Here is a 14,648-nt window from a genome sequence, read left to right as displayed (position 1 = left end):
CTAAACTAAACTTTGGGCTGCCTTGACATAAACCTACAGGTAAACCTTGACTTACGACCATAACGGAGCCTGCCATGACGGTCGTTAAGTCATAACCGTTGTAAAACAGGATGTCATTGTGACCAACCCGAAGTTATGACCTTTTTCTGTGGTGGTTGTTAAGGAAACGCCACAGTTTTTAAATAAACCATTTTTTTTTACTGTGGGTTAGTTTTGCTGAAAATTGGAAGTAAATGCAAATGCCAGTTTTTGGCAAAAATGTGACCCTGCAAACGGCTGTAAATGCAGGCCATTGTTGAGTATGTGAAATGCAGTCATGTGACTCCAGGAAATTTACAATTGGGTTGTAAGTGTCCCCGAGGAGTTGTGTCAGACTCTGAGTGGTTGCCAAGTCGTAAGTCGAGAACTACCTGTAGTCCATCCTCATCTGATATGCTTGCTCCAGACAGCTGCATTTTAAGAAGGACTATGCAATCTGCACCTCTTTGAGTCATTGCTTCAGAGATATTTCCTTATCAGATTCCTCATGCCTTCAACAATGGCAGAACTGGACAAATTCTTAAAAAACCAGGGAGAGATTCTGAGTATTTGAATTTATGCATCTGTCTTGAAAGTAGCCCATGTTGAACTGTAAAGCACAGTCAAACATCGGGAATTGACCACAGGAAATAATGAATAGAATAGAATAGAATAGAATAGAATAGAATAGAATAGAATAGAATAGAATAGAATAGAATAGAATAGAATAGAATAGAATAGAATAGAATAGAACAGAATAGCTTTATTGTCACTTTAAATGTACACTAATCGGCATACATTAAAATGAAATTTTGTTGCATACAGCTCTCAAGGGGTCACCACCTCCAATATGCACTATATAATATGGGGGGGGGAAATTCATATACCCACATACCCATATATACTCCATGACACAGAGAAACAACACAGTCTAGTTCAGATGTATACATGTACATGGCAAGAAACACGAATCTTGCGAGTTTACCAGACGGATGGCATAGGAAACAAAGTGGTTAAAGAATGGGGTAGTCCTGCTTGAAATACTTGGAAACCTCCTGCCAGAGGGGAGCAACAGAAACAGACCATAAGGTCGGGGTGTGGGGTGTCTAACAATGCTTTGAGCTCTAAGCACATAGTGCTTATAAGCAGTGTCCTGAATAAATGTCTTAGTGACATTCTGTATTATGTCATAAAATGCTTTATGATAATGTTTATGTCATAAAATGTTTTATAAAATTTGCCAAATTTTGGCTCCCTGGGAGTCACGGATCCTAGATTTTTGATGCATTTTGTAAATCAGCCTATTTGAGGTACCTTGGTTGAAAACGTTTTGCCCCTCTGATGCACCATTTCACCCAGTTAAAAGATACAGACTAGAGAGAGTGGGAGAAATACAATGAAGATGGCTTATAGGTATGATAGTCAAATCTCAGATTGAAGAAACTGGGCATGTTTCGCTTCCAGAAGAAAAATTGGAGTGGAGGTGAGAAAGTAGGCCTCTGCAGTGCTTCAAATTCTGTTTGGAGGCAGATGCAGCTATTTTAATGACTCACAGAAAGGGCTACAGTCACACCCCACCATTTTCCAAAACCCCTCTTCCCTATCAGATCCAAATACAAAGTTGTCTATATAGTTATCCACAATAGGTCTTCTGCAATCCTTAAAGGTCTGATATGGAAGAAGAACACTGTAAAAAGCAAGGCAAGACCGAACAGGTTTCAGTTTAAAAAGGGTAGATTTGATGAACAAAATCTTCCCTCCTGCAGGTTCAATTGAACAATGGAGTTGATTAGTTAGAGCAGCTATAGCATTTTTGATGCTGTGGCTCAGGATCTCGCATCAAGCAGAGATTAAGCTATATTTAGCGCAGCATCCTAGACTAGGCTAAAATGGGACTCAGCATGTTCTGGGTTCCCAGTCATTGACCTAGCATGCTATAGGTCAGGGGTAGGCAACCTTGGCTCTGTTATGACTCGTGGACTTCAACTCCCAGAATTCCTGAGCCAGCATGGCTCAGCTTAGAAACCTCTCTCTTTCCCCTCAGCATGGCTGGCTCAGGAATTGACCTATAAAGCCCTAAATGGCTTGGGTCCGGATTATCTGAGGGAACACTGCTGCCGGCATCAACTTCCCATCGTCCTGTGTGCTCCCACAGGAAGGGCCTTCTTAGGGTACCGCCGGTGAAGGATTGCCGGCGGGTGACTCTCAGAGAGAGGGCCTTCTCTGTGAGTGCGCCTGCCCTTTGGAACCAACTTCCGATGGAACTTAGGACTGCCTCCGACCTTCGCTCATTCCGCCAGGACCTGAAAACTTGGCTCTTTGAGCTGTCGGGCCTAGACTGAGGGGTTTTAATTGGGTTTTTAATGTTTTAACTTTTTAAATGTTGGGCTTTAAATTTAATTAATTGTTTTAATTTTTTTTAAACTTTTGTACGGTATGATTTTAATTGCCCTGTAAACTGCCCTGAGTCCTACGGGAATAGGGCGGTATATAAGTCAAAATAATAAATAAATAAAATAAATAAATTCTGGGAGTTGGTCCATGAGTCATAAAAAAGCCAAGGTTGCCTACCCCTGCTATAGGTAGTCCTTGACTTACAAATTCAGTGACCGTTTGAAGTTACAACAGCACTGAGAAAAGTGACTTATGACTGTTTTTCACGCTTAACGACCGCTGTAGCGTCCCCATGATCACGTAACGAAAATTCAGATATTTGGTAACTGACTCATATTTATGACAGTTGCAGTGTCCTGGGGTCACGTGATCACCTTTTGCAACCTTCTGGCAAGCAAAGTCAATGGGGAAGCCAGATTCACGTAATAACAGTGTTACTAATTTAACAGCTACAGTGATTCACTTAACAACTGCAGCAAGAATGGTCGTAAAAGGGGGAAAATTCACTTAACAAATGTCTCACTTAGCAACAAAAATTTTGGGCTCCATTGTGGTTGTAAGTCGAGGGCTACCTGTATGGCATGCTATGAGCCTCAGCTTTTACGTTTACAATTATGCACGTATGGACCTAAAGCAAGACACCACTTTCAGTCCAGCCACAATCCCTATGTCCCCATAGCAGATAATCTGTAGTCTTCTAAATGTCAGTGAACTTCAGGTCCCAGCAACACCTACCTGCAGGGGCCAAATGGGAGGCATGCTGGGAATTGTAGTTCAGCAACATAGATGACCAACCAGACTTCTAAATGTTGGCCAATGCATCGGAATAGCAGTTTTTCTATTGTCCACATCCTTCAGATATATCAGCTGGATCATCAGTTCTTTAGATGCGTTCCTTTCCCATTGTGCAGCGACATTCGCTGCACAAAAAAAACACCTTGTTGCAATTGTCTGCATAAACACAGGGATTTTGCTACTCCTCTCTCCCCATGGTATCCTGTATTATTGTATCAATGTGCCCGCAATCATCAGTAATGGGGATAGGAGGGAATCCCTGGAAGTTGCTCCTGAATAGGAGTAACTAAGCGGCAAAAAGACCATACAGAGCACTCAATACTGGAATTAATTTTATAAATTCTCCTAGTTAAATTGGAATTAGGGAAGAGAAGTGAATTGAGCAGAACGACACAAAAGAGCAATAAAAGAACTGAACCAAGGGGAAATCGCTCGTTGCTCACTGCAAGAGACCGATTTGGGGATTGCCATTTTGAAGATGCAAATTAGTAGAAAGACATTTGACAATTTGTGACAAGGCATGTTAAAGGCAAGAAGGACTTGGGCAGTTTGCCACTGCGGTCCTTTTGCAAAAGAATTCAGGTCTGGTCTTGAGACAAAGATGGGAGAAGGAAAATTATTATTCAGTCCTGGAAAAGGAGGAAGTGTGTGTGGGGGGGGGAAAGACACAGAACGGCAGTACTTTGATTTTTGTTCTTCAACAGAGTAAGCTTTCAAGGTTCTGCTAATACAGACATGTCAAACACAAGGCCCGGGGGCCAGATCCGGCCCGTGAAGTGGTTTCATGCGGCCCACAAAGCCATCCTGGAAACAGTGAGGGAACGGCCCCCACTGCCTTGGCCCTGGCCCAGAGACCCTCCTCCCGCCAGAGACCCTCAGATCTGTCCCACTCCTGCCCAGGCCCCCATTGGCACCCTTGATGCGAACGAGGTAGAGCTGGCCACGCCCATCCAGTAGGCCATACGCACTTTAACCACGCCCACCCAGTAGGCCACACCTACCCAGGCCACACCCACCCGCCCCCCTGAGGGCAACCGCAATGGTGATGCGGCCCTCAATGAAATTGAGTTTGACACCCCTGTGCTAATAGACTCTGCAACAGACCTGGGGCATTTTTACAGCCCCCAGCAAACATCTAGCTCTTTGGCTGTCCGTGTCTGGACCTGTGCGAGCTTAATCGGAAATTAGAAATCAAATGTAAATAAACACATGTCATGCATGCAATACAGGTAGTCCTTGACTTAACGGCCACAACTGAGCCCTGATCACTTGGAGAATAGCTTGACTGACTCTTCTTTGTGGCAACCCCTGAGATATTGGATAACTGGATAATCACATCACACACACCCCATCCTTCTTTTCACTAGACTAGACATACCCAATTCCTGCAACTATTCTCCAGTCCCCTAATCACCTTTGTTGATCTTCTCTGTACTCTTTCCAGAATCTTAAGGATTGACACCTTTGTCCCTTAAACCCACCCATGCTTTTCCTGACCTCTTTATGGTATGGCTTTCCCTCAGAGGTAAAAGAAGCCTTAGTGATGGAGTTTAAAGCAGCTGCATCCTTTTACTTCCCTCAATTCCACTCCCACTCCCCTCGGTCTTCATACAGGTATCCCATCACCCTGTCAAGACCTGGTTGCTATGGAGATCGCAATAGCCTCCCAGGAGTCCGCAGCTATGGCAAGAGAGATGTCAAAGAAGCATACGATGTCTACTGCTATTCCAGAGAACTCCAAGGCAAGTTACGAGCAGAATATACTGGATTTATTGGACTCTTTCCAGGGCTAAAATGCATGGTTATTTTGGGGGTGGGGGGAAATGGAGAGAATATTGTGCTTGGTGCACCAATGGATTTGGAATCTGTGTGGGGTTGTGTAATAGAGATGAAAACATTTCTCACTTGGAATCCCATGTTCAGGATTAAAAACAGGGGTTCTGACTTTCCTGGAAATGTTCCAGTACAGGTGGTCTTCAACTTATGACCACAACTGAATTTTCTGTTGCTAAGCAAGACAATGGTTAAGTGCCCCATTTTACGGCCTTTCTTGCCCCAGTTGTTAAGCAAATCAATGCAGTTGTTAAGTTAGTAATACAGTTTCTTAAGTGAATCTGGCTTCCCCATTGACTTGGCTTGTCAGAAGGTCAGAAAAGGTGATCACGTGGCCCCGGGGCCGTCATAAATATGAGTCAGTTGCCAAGCATCTGAATTTTCATCACATGATTTTGGGCATGCTGCACATTTGTACAGTAAGTGTGAAAAACAGTCATAAGTCACTTTTTTCAGTGCTGTTGTAACTTTGAATGGTCATTAAACGAACTGTTGTAAGTCGAGGACTATCTGTATTTTAAACTGTCAATCGTTCTTTTGACTGTGAAATAGGAATATTTCAGGCTTGACATATTTTGAATGTGAAATTTTTTTCCCATCTCTAGCTTTGTATCCCCTGAACTCCAATCGATGGAATTTAGGCAGAGAATGCATAAAATATGCAAAGCTAAACACCCCAGGTTAGCAGGCCTCAGGCTGTCTGCTAAATGGTAGGTAGGCAGAGACTCAAAAGTGAGTGGAGCCAGGAAGAAAAAAAAATCCCCAATTGAATTAACTGAGTTTTATTTCCATTAAATTCATTAAATATTGTTGATTTAATTATTAGGGCTGAGGGATTCTGTCCAAAAGACATGCTTTGAAGATTGCAGGAATGCAAATGTAGCACCTGCCTATAGCATTTGAAACTGGTTGCCTCTTTTGGTTTATCTCTTTAGCCCGACAGGTAGTCTTCAAATTATGACCATAATGGAGCCCGCCCATCACAGTTGTAAGCTGTGATGGTCGTAAATGGGGTCACCTGGGTGGACTGGTCCAACTTTGTGACCTTTTTTGCAGCAGTCGTTAAGTGAATGTTGTGGCTGTTAAGCAAACCAGTGGTTTTCGCTGAAAAGCAAAACTTAATGCTGGTTTTTGGCAAAAAAAAATGTTGTAAAATGTGGTCACATGACTGAGATGCTGCAAACAGCCATTAGTGTGGGCTATTTGCTGAGCACCCAACATGTGGTTATGTGACTGTGGGGATGGTGGCCATCAAACCTTCGGAACTGGCTTGTAACTATTCCCAGGGAAGTCCGTCATAACCAGTTGTAAATGTAGTACAAACTACTATCTTAATTTGCACACTTTAAGCTAAAACACACAGCAGAATAAACCTGAAATGTTTTTGCACGGAAATGGCCCTGTGCTGTTTTCCAAAACTGGAAAATGGGTTTTATCTTACATTTGCTCCCTATTTATCAATCAGCCTCTAAATGCCACTCTGCTAGGACAGACTGTGGAGGCTTCTCAGAAACAACTTATAGGTCATTCTGGGAAGCAGTAAAATGTACTTCAAGGACCTATTTTGAGCAGATGGCTGATGATTGAATGATACCTGCCAGAAGCAAATGAAATGCCACTCTCTTAGAAGCTCCTTGGAAACTCTTGTTGCTGATTGTTGGAAAAGAGCTGAAGCTGGCTTCATCTTGAGTAACCCAATTGAGCATCACTTTGTGTTGCAAAATGGAGTTCCAAGTTTCCCTTCTATCCCAGTCCTGCCTAAACCCAAATTGTGTTGGCTTAAGCAAGTTGGCTTGATCCTATCTGCTCAATCCATTCCTCACATATCTTGTGTACATCCCTTGTTTATATTTACAGAGGAACATAAACAAATGAGAAATCCCCAATCCTTGGGAACTTACAGTTAATTAAAACTAAGAAGGGGACATGGAATGAGGCTCCATTCAAAAGTGGGTTTGATGTTGGCCCCAAGCAAATACCGGTATTTGGCTTCCTGCGTGGTACCTATCCCGCCTGTTGTTGTTGTTGTTGTTAGTTGTGAAGTCATGTCCGACCCATTGTGACCCTATGGACAATGTTCCTCCAGGCCTTCCTGTCCTCTACCATCTTCTGGAGTCCATTTAGACTCACGCCTACTGCTTCAGTGACTCCATCCAGCCACCTCATTCTCTGTCGTCCCCTTCTTCTCTTGCCCTCAACCTTTCCCAGCATTAGGCTCTTCTCCAGTGAGTCCTTCCTTTTCATTAGGTGGCCAAAGGATTTGAGTTTCAGCTTCAGGATCTGGCCTTCTAAAGAGCAGTCAGGGTTGATCTCCTCTAGGACTGACCGGTTTGATCGCCTTGCAGTCCAAGGGACTCGCAGGAGTCTTCTCCAGCACCACAGTTCAAAGGCCTCAATTCTTTGGCGCTCAGCCTTTTTTATGGTCCAGCTTTCACTGCCATACATTGCAACTGGGAAGACCATAGCCTTGACTGTACCTATCCCGCCTAGTGTAATGCAAAGCTATGTCTGGCCGTTTTTACAGAGGTTCAGATGTTTTTTCAGCAAAAGAAATAGACCGAAGAGGGACCAGACTTCTGGCCAGGTGGCCATCTCATTCTCTTCCAGAAAAACCAGCCATTAACTCTGATGGTGTAGAAGAAGCCTTGGCTTGGTTGGTGCTTCAGAGATGAGAAATAGTAGTTGTAGCCAAGCACCCTTTGGCCAAGGAACAATGAATAGGGAAGAGAGAGGGAGGATTGGATAAAGGACAAGAGAGAGAGAAGCTGAACAGAAGGTGGGATATAGAGAGGGATGAAACAAAGAGCTGAAACAGAAGGAAAAGCTGGAAGCAGGTGGTGGGAACAGAGAATGGGAGGAATAGAGGAGAAGAGGAAGACAAAGAAGAAAGACAGGAAGATGGAGAGAGAGAGAGAAGCAGACAGAAGGGAACATAGGTGAGAGGGAAGTGAAGAGAGAAAAGGAGAAAGGCTGAGAGGACACAGAGGGGAAAAGAGGAGAAAGTCTTTAAGATGATGGGGGAAACAGAAAGACAGCTTGAGAACCAAAACTGCGAGTTTCAAAACAAAACAAAACAAAACAAAAATCCTTGGAATCAAAACTTTTTTTAAAAAAATGAATAAGGTTTGAAAATAAATGAAGTTGAAACTGCAGAATCATCAGCTGCTCTTTCATTTAACCCCTGATTTCAGTGTTGATTCTTGTACATGTCACCGAAACCTCAAATCTTAAAAAAAAAACATCCTCCAAGGGAATGAAATCAGCAAACAAAGGCTGTTCGTGAAAAATAATGATAACAGTGTACAGGAACACATTTGAATTGAAAAGCTGTAAAAATAAATAAATCCCTGTCTTCAAACTCGGAGCAGGATGTCCTTAATCCACTTCCCTGGCAATTATCGTTTGTTCTCCCTAATTAAATGCAACATTAGTGGATTGATTTGCCATTGAAACCCATGAAAGGTTGCCAGGAGCCTTTCTTATTTACCACCGATCAATCACATTTTCAAACCTGAAATTGGATCTTTTCACTATTGTTCGGGCTCCCGAGATGCCAGCAGGCAAATTTACAATCCAAAAAAAAAAATATGTCTGCGACAGGCTGATAAATGTTCCTCTAGCTTTGTTTGGAAACAGGTGACACTGACACACAATCCCACACGTTGACCAAAGTGAATCCTGAATCCTCTGTTTCGTCCATCAAAAAGGAACAGACACGGCCATTTTGGGGGGAAATGTTCCTAATGAAATGAAAGAGGCCATCAAAACTGTTGTTCTGTCTCCCGAGAGCCTTGAGGGGAAGATCGGAAAGACGGGTGGCTTTGATAAACCGGCCTGCTGCTCAGTTACTTTTCTCTTGTCTGTTCCTGGAGAGAAGAAGGCTGGGCAACTTATCCTTCACTGGGCTTTGTTCCTTAAGTAATGAAGTTTTTCCCCCCTCCTTAACACTCAGCTGCCTCTTTGAAGATGAACAGACCAAAAGAAAGACAGATTTAACCTAAACAGCCAGAGCTGAGGGAACCTCTTTCAAAACAACTCCACCCTTTCCAATAAAAGTCCTTTTTTCTATCCGGCAGAGAGTTGAATTTGCTTACAGGCAGTCCTCGGCTTACGAACACAATTGAGCCATTGCTAAGCAAAACAGTTGTTAAGTGAATTGTCCTCCATTTTACGAACTTTCTTGTCCTGGTTGTAAATGAATCATGCGGTTGTTAAGCGAATCTGGCTTCCTCAAGTGAGTTTGCTTGTCGGAAGCCGGCTGGGAAGTTTACCAATGGTGATCAGGATAGTGCAACTGTCAGAAGTACATGACAGTTGCCAAGTGCCCAAATTTTGATTATGTGACCGTGGAGATGCTGTGGATGAAAGTGTGAAAATAATGGATCAAAAGTCACTTTTTTCACTACCTGGAAACTGTTTCTGGACTTTGTGCTTGAGGTGGGGAAAAAATGAAACTTTAATTTTGAGTTTTACTGATTTGATTGATTTGTTGTTATAGAAATGGCTAGTTTATACCACGGAAAAGTAAAAACTTGAGGTTTGCTATTAATGCTTTAGTCTACCCGCAACAGAGGGAGTTCAAAATCACTTTTTTTTCTTTCCCCCCCCTTCCACACTTTTCTCTTTCCCTTCCCCTCCCCTGTTTCCTACTATTTGCATTTTTGTATTTTATACTGTAAGCCAGACATGTCAAACACAAGGCCCGGGGGCCGGATCAGGCCCGCAGAGTGGTTTCATGTGGCCCGCGAAGCCATCCTGGAAACTGAGGGAACGGCCCCCACTGTCTTGGCCCTGGCCCAGAGACCCTCCTTCTGCCAGAGACCCTCAGATCTGTCCCACTCCTGCCCAGGCACCCATAGGCACCCTTGATGCGAACGATGTAGAGCTGGCCACGCCCACCCAGTAGGCCATACGCACTCTAGCCATGCCCACCCAGTAGGCCACGCCCACCCTGGCCACACCCACCCGGCCCCTTGAGGGCAACCGCAATGCTGATGCGGCCCTCAATGAAATTGAGTTTGACACCCCTGCTGTAAGCCAATAAAAAATTAAGAATTCAAAACAAGTCACTTTTTTCAGGACTTTTATAACTTCGAACGGTGACTAAATGAAGTCACCTGTATTGAATCAATCCATTTTTCACACAATACACGGAACCAAAAATCAAGTAAAAGTCATTTGCTGCCCGTTTTTAGACATTTAATGTGAAAAAAAGCTAGATGTTTCCAAAACCACGTGTAAATGTACAGGTAGTCCTCAACTTACAACTGTTCCTTTAGAGACCATTCAAAGTTACAATGGCACTGAAAAAAAGTTATTTATGACCAGTTTTCACGCTTTGGACCCGTTGAAGCATTCCACGATCAAAATTCGGATGCTTTGCAACTTGCTGCATATTTATGACGGTTGCGGTGTCCCAGGGGTGTGTGTATGTGCCATGTGATCCCCTTTTGCGACCGGACAAGCAAAGTCAATGGGGAAGCCAAGTTTTCCCTTCACAACCATGTTACTAACTTAACAACTGCAGTGATTCACTTAACAACCGGGGCAAGAAAAGTCATAAAATGTCTAAATTTGGTTGTGGTTGTAAGTCAAGGATTACCAGTATACAAGTGGAAAACTAGAGGTAGGGTAATGTCCTGCCTGGGTCCACCCCAGGGATAGGCAACCTTGGCTCTTTTATGACTCATGGACTTCAACTCCCAGAATTCCTGAGCCAGCCGTGCTGAGGGGAAAGGGAGAGGTTTCCAAGCTGAGCCATGCTGCCTCAGGAATTCTGGGAGTTGAAGTCCACAAGTCATAAAAGAGCCAAGGTTCCCCACCCCTGTTATAGACCAACTCTACATCCGGTGGAACTACTGGTTTGTAAGTTTAGAGCAGGGTTCTTCAAACTTGGCCCTTTTATGACTCGTGGACTTCAACTCCCAGAATTCCTGAGCCAGCCATGCTGAGGGGAAAGGGAGAGGTTTCCAAGCTGAGCCATGCTGGCTCAGGAATTCTGGGAGTTGAAGTCCACGAGTCATAAAAGAGCCAAGGTTGCCTACCCCTGGTCCACCCTAATGATGTTTTTCCTGTGATTTTAGGAAAAGTGTTTTACACAACCAGCCCAGGTCGGCTGACATTTCAAATGGCCCAGAAGCACTGCCTGAGTCGAGGGGCTCAACTAGCAACCACGGGACAGTTATACCTTGCCTGGCAGGAAGGACTGGACCAGTGTGACCCAGGATGGCTGGCTGACGGAAGTGTGCGCTATCCAATCCAAACCCCACGGAAGAAATGTGGCGGAGATGAACCTGGTGTAAGGACCACCTATCAATTCTCAAACAGGACTGGCTTCCCAGATCCAGCATCCAAATTTGATGCTTACTGCTACAAAGGTTTGTAGGATTTGGGGTTTTTAAAAAAATTATATCTCAATTTTTGTTTCATCGTCTTGATTTGGATCCTGCTTGCTTGAAATATCCTGGGCATGATGCAAACTCCTTGTTGCAATCTCCATTTAAAAAAGAGTTTAAAAGCACGCTGCCCATATTTTGTAGATGCTTCCAGAATATGTGTTTCTCCCTGTATTATCATATCTTACATCTTTGATTTGGTTTTCAGTGTCATCCAGTTGATTGATGGATTATGTGCCATCAGGTCATTTCCAACTCCTAGTGACCACATCACTGGAGGTTTTTAAGAAGAGACTGAACAGTCATTTGTCTGAGATGGTATAGGTTCTCCTGCTTGAGCAGGGGGCTGGACTAGAAGACCTCCAAGGTCCCTTCCAGCTCTATTCTATTCTATTCTATTCTATTCTATTCTATTCTATTCTATTCTATTCTATTCTATTCTATTCTATTCTATTCTATTCTATTCTATTCTATTCTATTCTATTCTATTCTATTCTATTCTACATAGATATTCTCCATGATGATCTGTTCTTAACAGGTCTTTCAGGTCTTCCCATTGTTTGCCCAATTTTACAACCTTTTTGGTCGCATTGTTAAGCAAATCACCGCAGTTGAAGTGAATTGCATGGTCATTAAGTGAATCTGGCAACCGGCCAGTATTGACTTTGCTTGTTGGAAGCCAGCTGGGGAGATCACAAATGGCGATCATGTGACCCTGGTGGTACACTGCAACATGGTAAATACGTGTTGGTTGCCACGCACCCGAATTTTGATCACGTAACTGTAGGGATGCTGCGATGGGCGTAGGTGCGAGGACCAGTTATAAGTGACTTCTTTCAGTCCTGTTGTACCTTTGAACAGTCACTAAATGAAAGGTTGTAAGTCAAAGATTCCCTGTATTTGAGAGATGGTTTGCCTGTGCCTTATTTCATTGAATTATTTTCATTTATTTACTGTATATCCCGCCTTTGTTATTTGCACGAATAACTCAAGGCAGCAAACATATCCAAAACATTTTCCTTCTCCTATTTTCCACACAACAACAACAACCCTGTGAGGTGAGGTGGGTTGAGCTGAGAGGGAGGGACCACACCAAGGTCATCCGGTCGGCTTGCATGACTAAAATGGGACTTAAACTCATGGTCTCTTGCTTTCTAGCCTAGTGTCATAACCACTAGACCAAACTGTCTGCCTGCCTGCCTGCCTGCTTGCCTATCTATCTATCTGTCTGTCTGTCTGTCTGTCTGTCTGTCTGTCTGTCTGTCTGTCTGTCTATCTATCTATCTATCTATCTATCTATCTATCTATCTATCTATCTATCTATCTATCTATCTATCTATCTATCTAATAGAATCCTTTATTGGCCAAGTGTGGTTGAACACACAAGTAATTTAATTTATAGAAGTCTATTGTATCTATCTCTAGATACTTTACCAATTTTGCAGGGTAATAGAAAGATAGATAGATAAATAGATAGATAGATAGATAGATAGATAGATAGATAGATAGATAGATAGATAGACAGACAGACAGACAGACAGACAGACAGACAGACAGACAGACAGACAGACATGGACTTCCCAGGCCTCTCCTATCCAAATACAGGCCAACCCTGCTCACCTGCTGAACATTACATGCTATAACTAATTCTTTCAACTGGTAGTATCTCCATTTGAACTAGCAAAGTTCTGTAGGCAAAGATTCTAGTCCACATGCTTCTGAATAAAGGGTGAATGCAGTCAGAATTCTTGAGGTCAGCCTAGGTTAAGAGATTTCTCCAGTCTGAAGGCAGAAATTGTTTTTTGCTACCCCCTATTATTCACAACCATGAACTAGGAACTTTTTATGTAAGAAGCTGGTTTTCACCCTGAGTAATGGTTGCAATTATTTTCTCGGTAAAAGCCAGCCTAAATGGCCTCTCTCTGGTCCTTGTGTGTGCATTGCAAAAAAGCACAATTGGCCTATTGGTGCCTGGGCTTTCAAGTCTCTGGGAAAAAAGAGCATTAATGTGAGCAATTCTCTGTCAGCATCTCCCAAAAGCATCCCTATTATTGATGGATTGATTTAATTTATACCCTGCTTTCCAGCTTGGCAAAACCATCAAAGTTGCAGCGACACAAATAGAAGCAAAGACACAGTGTACAAAATAGAAAAGAATGATCTAATGCCAGTCACAGTTTCTCAGCCCAGCCTACTTCTGAAGTTTCTTTTTTTATGGATATATAATTGGAAGACAGTATCCTACAGAGCTTACATAGACCTGCTGGGGGAAAGAGGGATGTAAATCCAATTAATCAAACAAATCACCGAAAAAAAGTAGAAGGCAAAGCTCAAAACCTTCTTTAAGAATAAGATCTGGTCCAAAAGGTGTCCAAATGATATGGATCTGATTTATCTGAATGCAATGAAAACAGGCAACAGACCCACAAGTTTAGAAACAATTCAGGATGGAGCATTTTCCTGCTTGCTGACAAACAGAGCTTGTAAAAGGATTTCTACTTCCAATTTTAGTGTCTGGAGAGGTCGCTAAGGTACTTAGGCTTTAAATTAGTTAGCACTTTGAAGAGGGAAGCCAATATATTGAATTGTATTTGGAAAATAAGTGGCAACCAGTCTTAAATGTCTATGGAGATTCTCAGTCATCCAGGTCATGGCTGTCCCAAAAGTGCTTTTTCAAAAGACAAGTGGACTCCATAACAGACAAAGGAGAGAACAATAAATGAAGCAGTGTTGCCATTCCACACATTGCAGAACTATCCCCAAAAGCTCAGGAGGATTTTCAATCAACACAGCATACATCCAAACTTTAAACTCAAGAATACACCAAGGCAGAAGCTTGTCCACCCCAAGGATAAAAACACTCAGACCACAAACTGAGCAATGTGATATATGCAGCACAATGCATATGCATCTATACATTGGAGAAACAAAACAACCACTTCACCAAACCTAGGAGGACACAACCTATAGGAGAACAAACCTATCACTTGCAGCCTGTATCTACAGCAGAGGCATGCGTGGGGGGAAGTCAAGGAAGACACATGTGTACGAAGGTCGTCGTGCAAATGCCCCAGCTTCTCTACCTGCATCAGTTGTTAGGAGGCATGTATGTCGTGACGGGGTGGCTCAGTGGGTTAGGACGCTGAGCTTGTCAATCAGAAGGTCGGCAGTTTGGCGGGTCGAATCCCGAGTGCCGCGTAACAGAGTGAGCGC

The 14,648-nt window shown here is 43.1% G+C and overlaps 1 protein-coding gene across 1 annotated transcript in view; it reads left to right on the top strand.

The window, feature by feature from the left end:
* The window catches only part of NCAN (neurocan), a gene marked incomplete at both ends in the record, with an annotated part of 83,961 nt that overhangs the window by 18,417 nt on the left and 50,896 nt on the right, over positions 1-14,648 (top strand). The window contains 2 exons of the mRNA XM_083349286.1: positions 4,822-4,949; positions 11,124-11,421. Of these exons, the coding sequence (XP_083205412.1) occupies positions 4,822-4,949; positions 11,124-11,421 (426 nt within the window). The remainder of the gene's footprint in view (positions 1-4,821; positions 4,950-11,123; positions 11,422-14,648) is intronic.

The sequence above is a fragment of the Vipera ursinii genome, assembly GCF_947247035.1.
Source record: "Vipera ursinii genome assembly, chromosome: 1".
In the NCBI taxonomy this organism is placed as follows: domain Eukaryota; kingdom Metazoa; phylum Chordata; class Lepidosauria; order Squamata; family Viperidae; genus Vipera; species Vipera ursinii.
The sequence above is the reverse complement of the archived record's forward strand: the minus strand, read 5'-3'. Positions and strand labels throughout refer to the sequence as shown.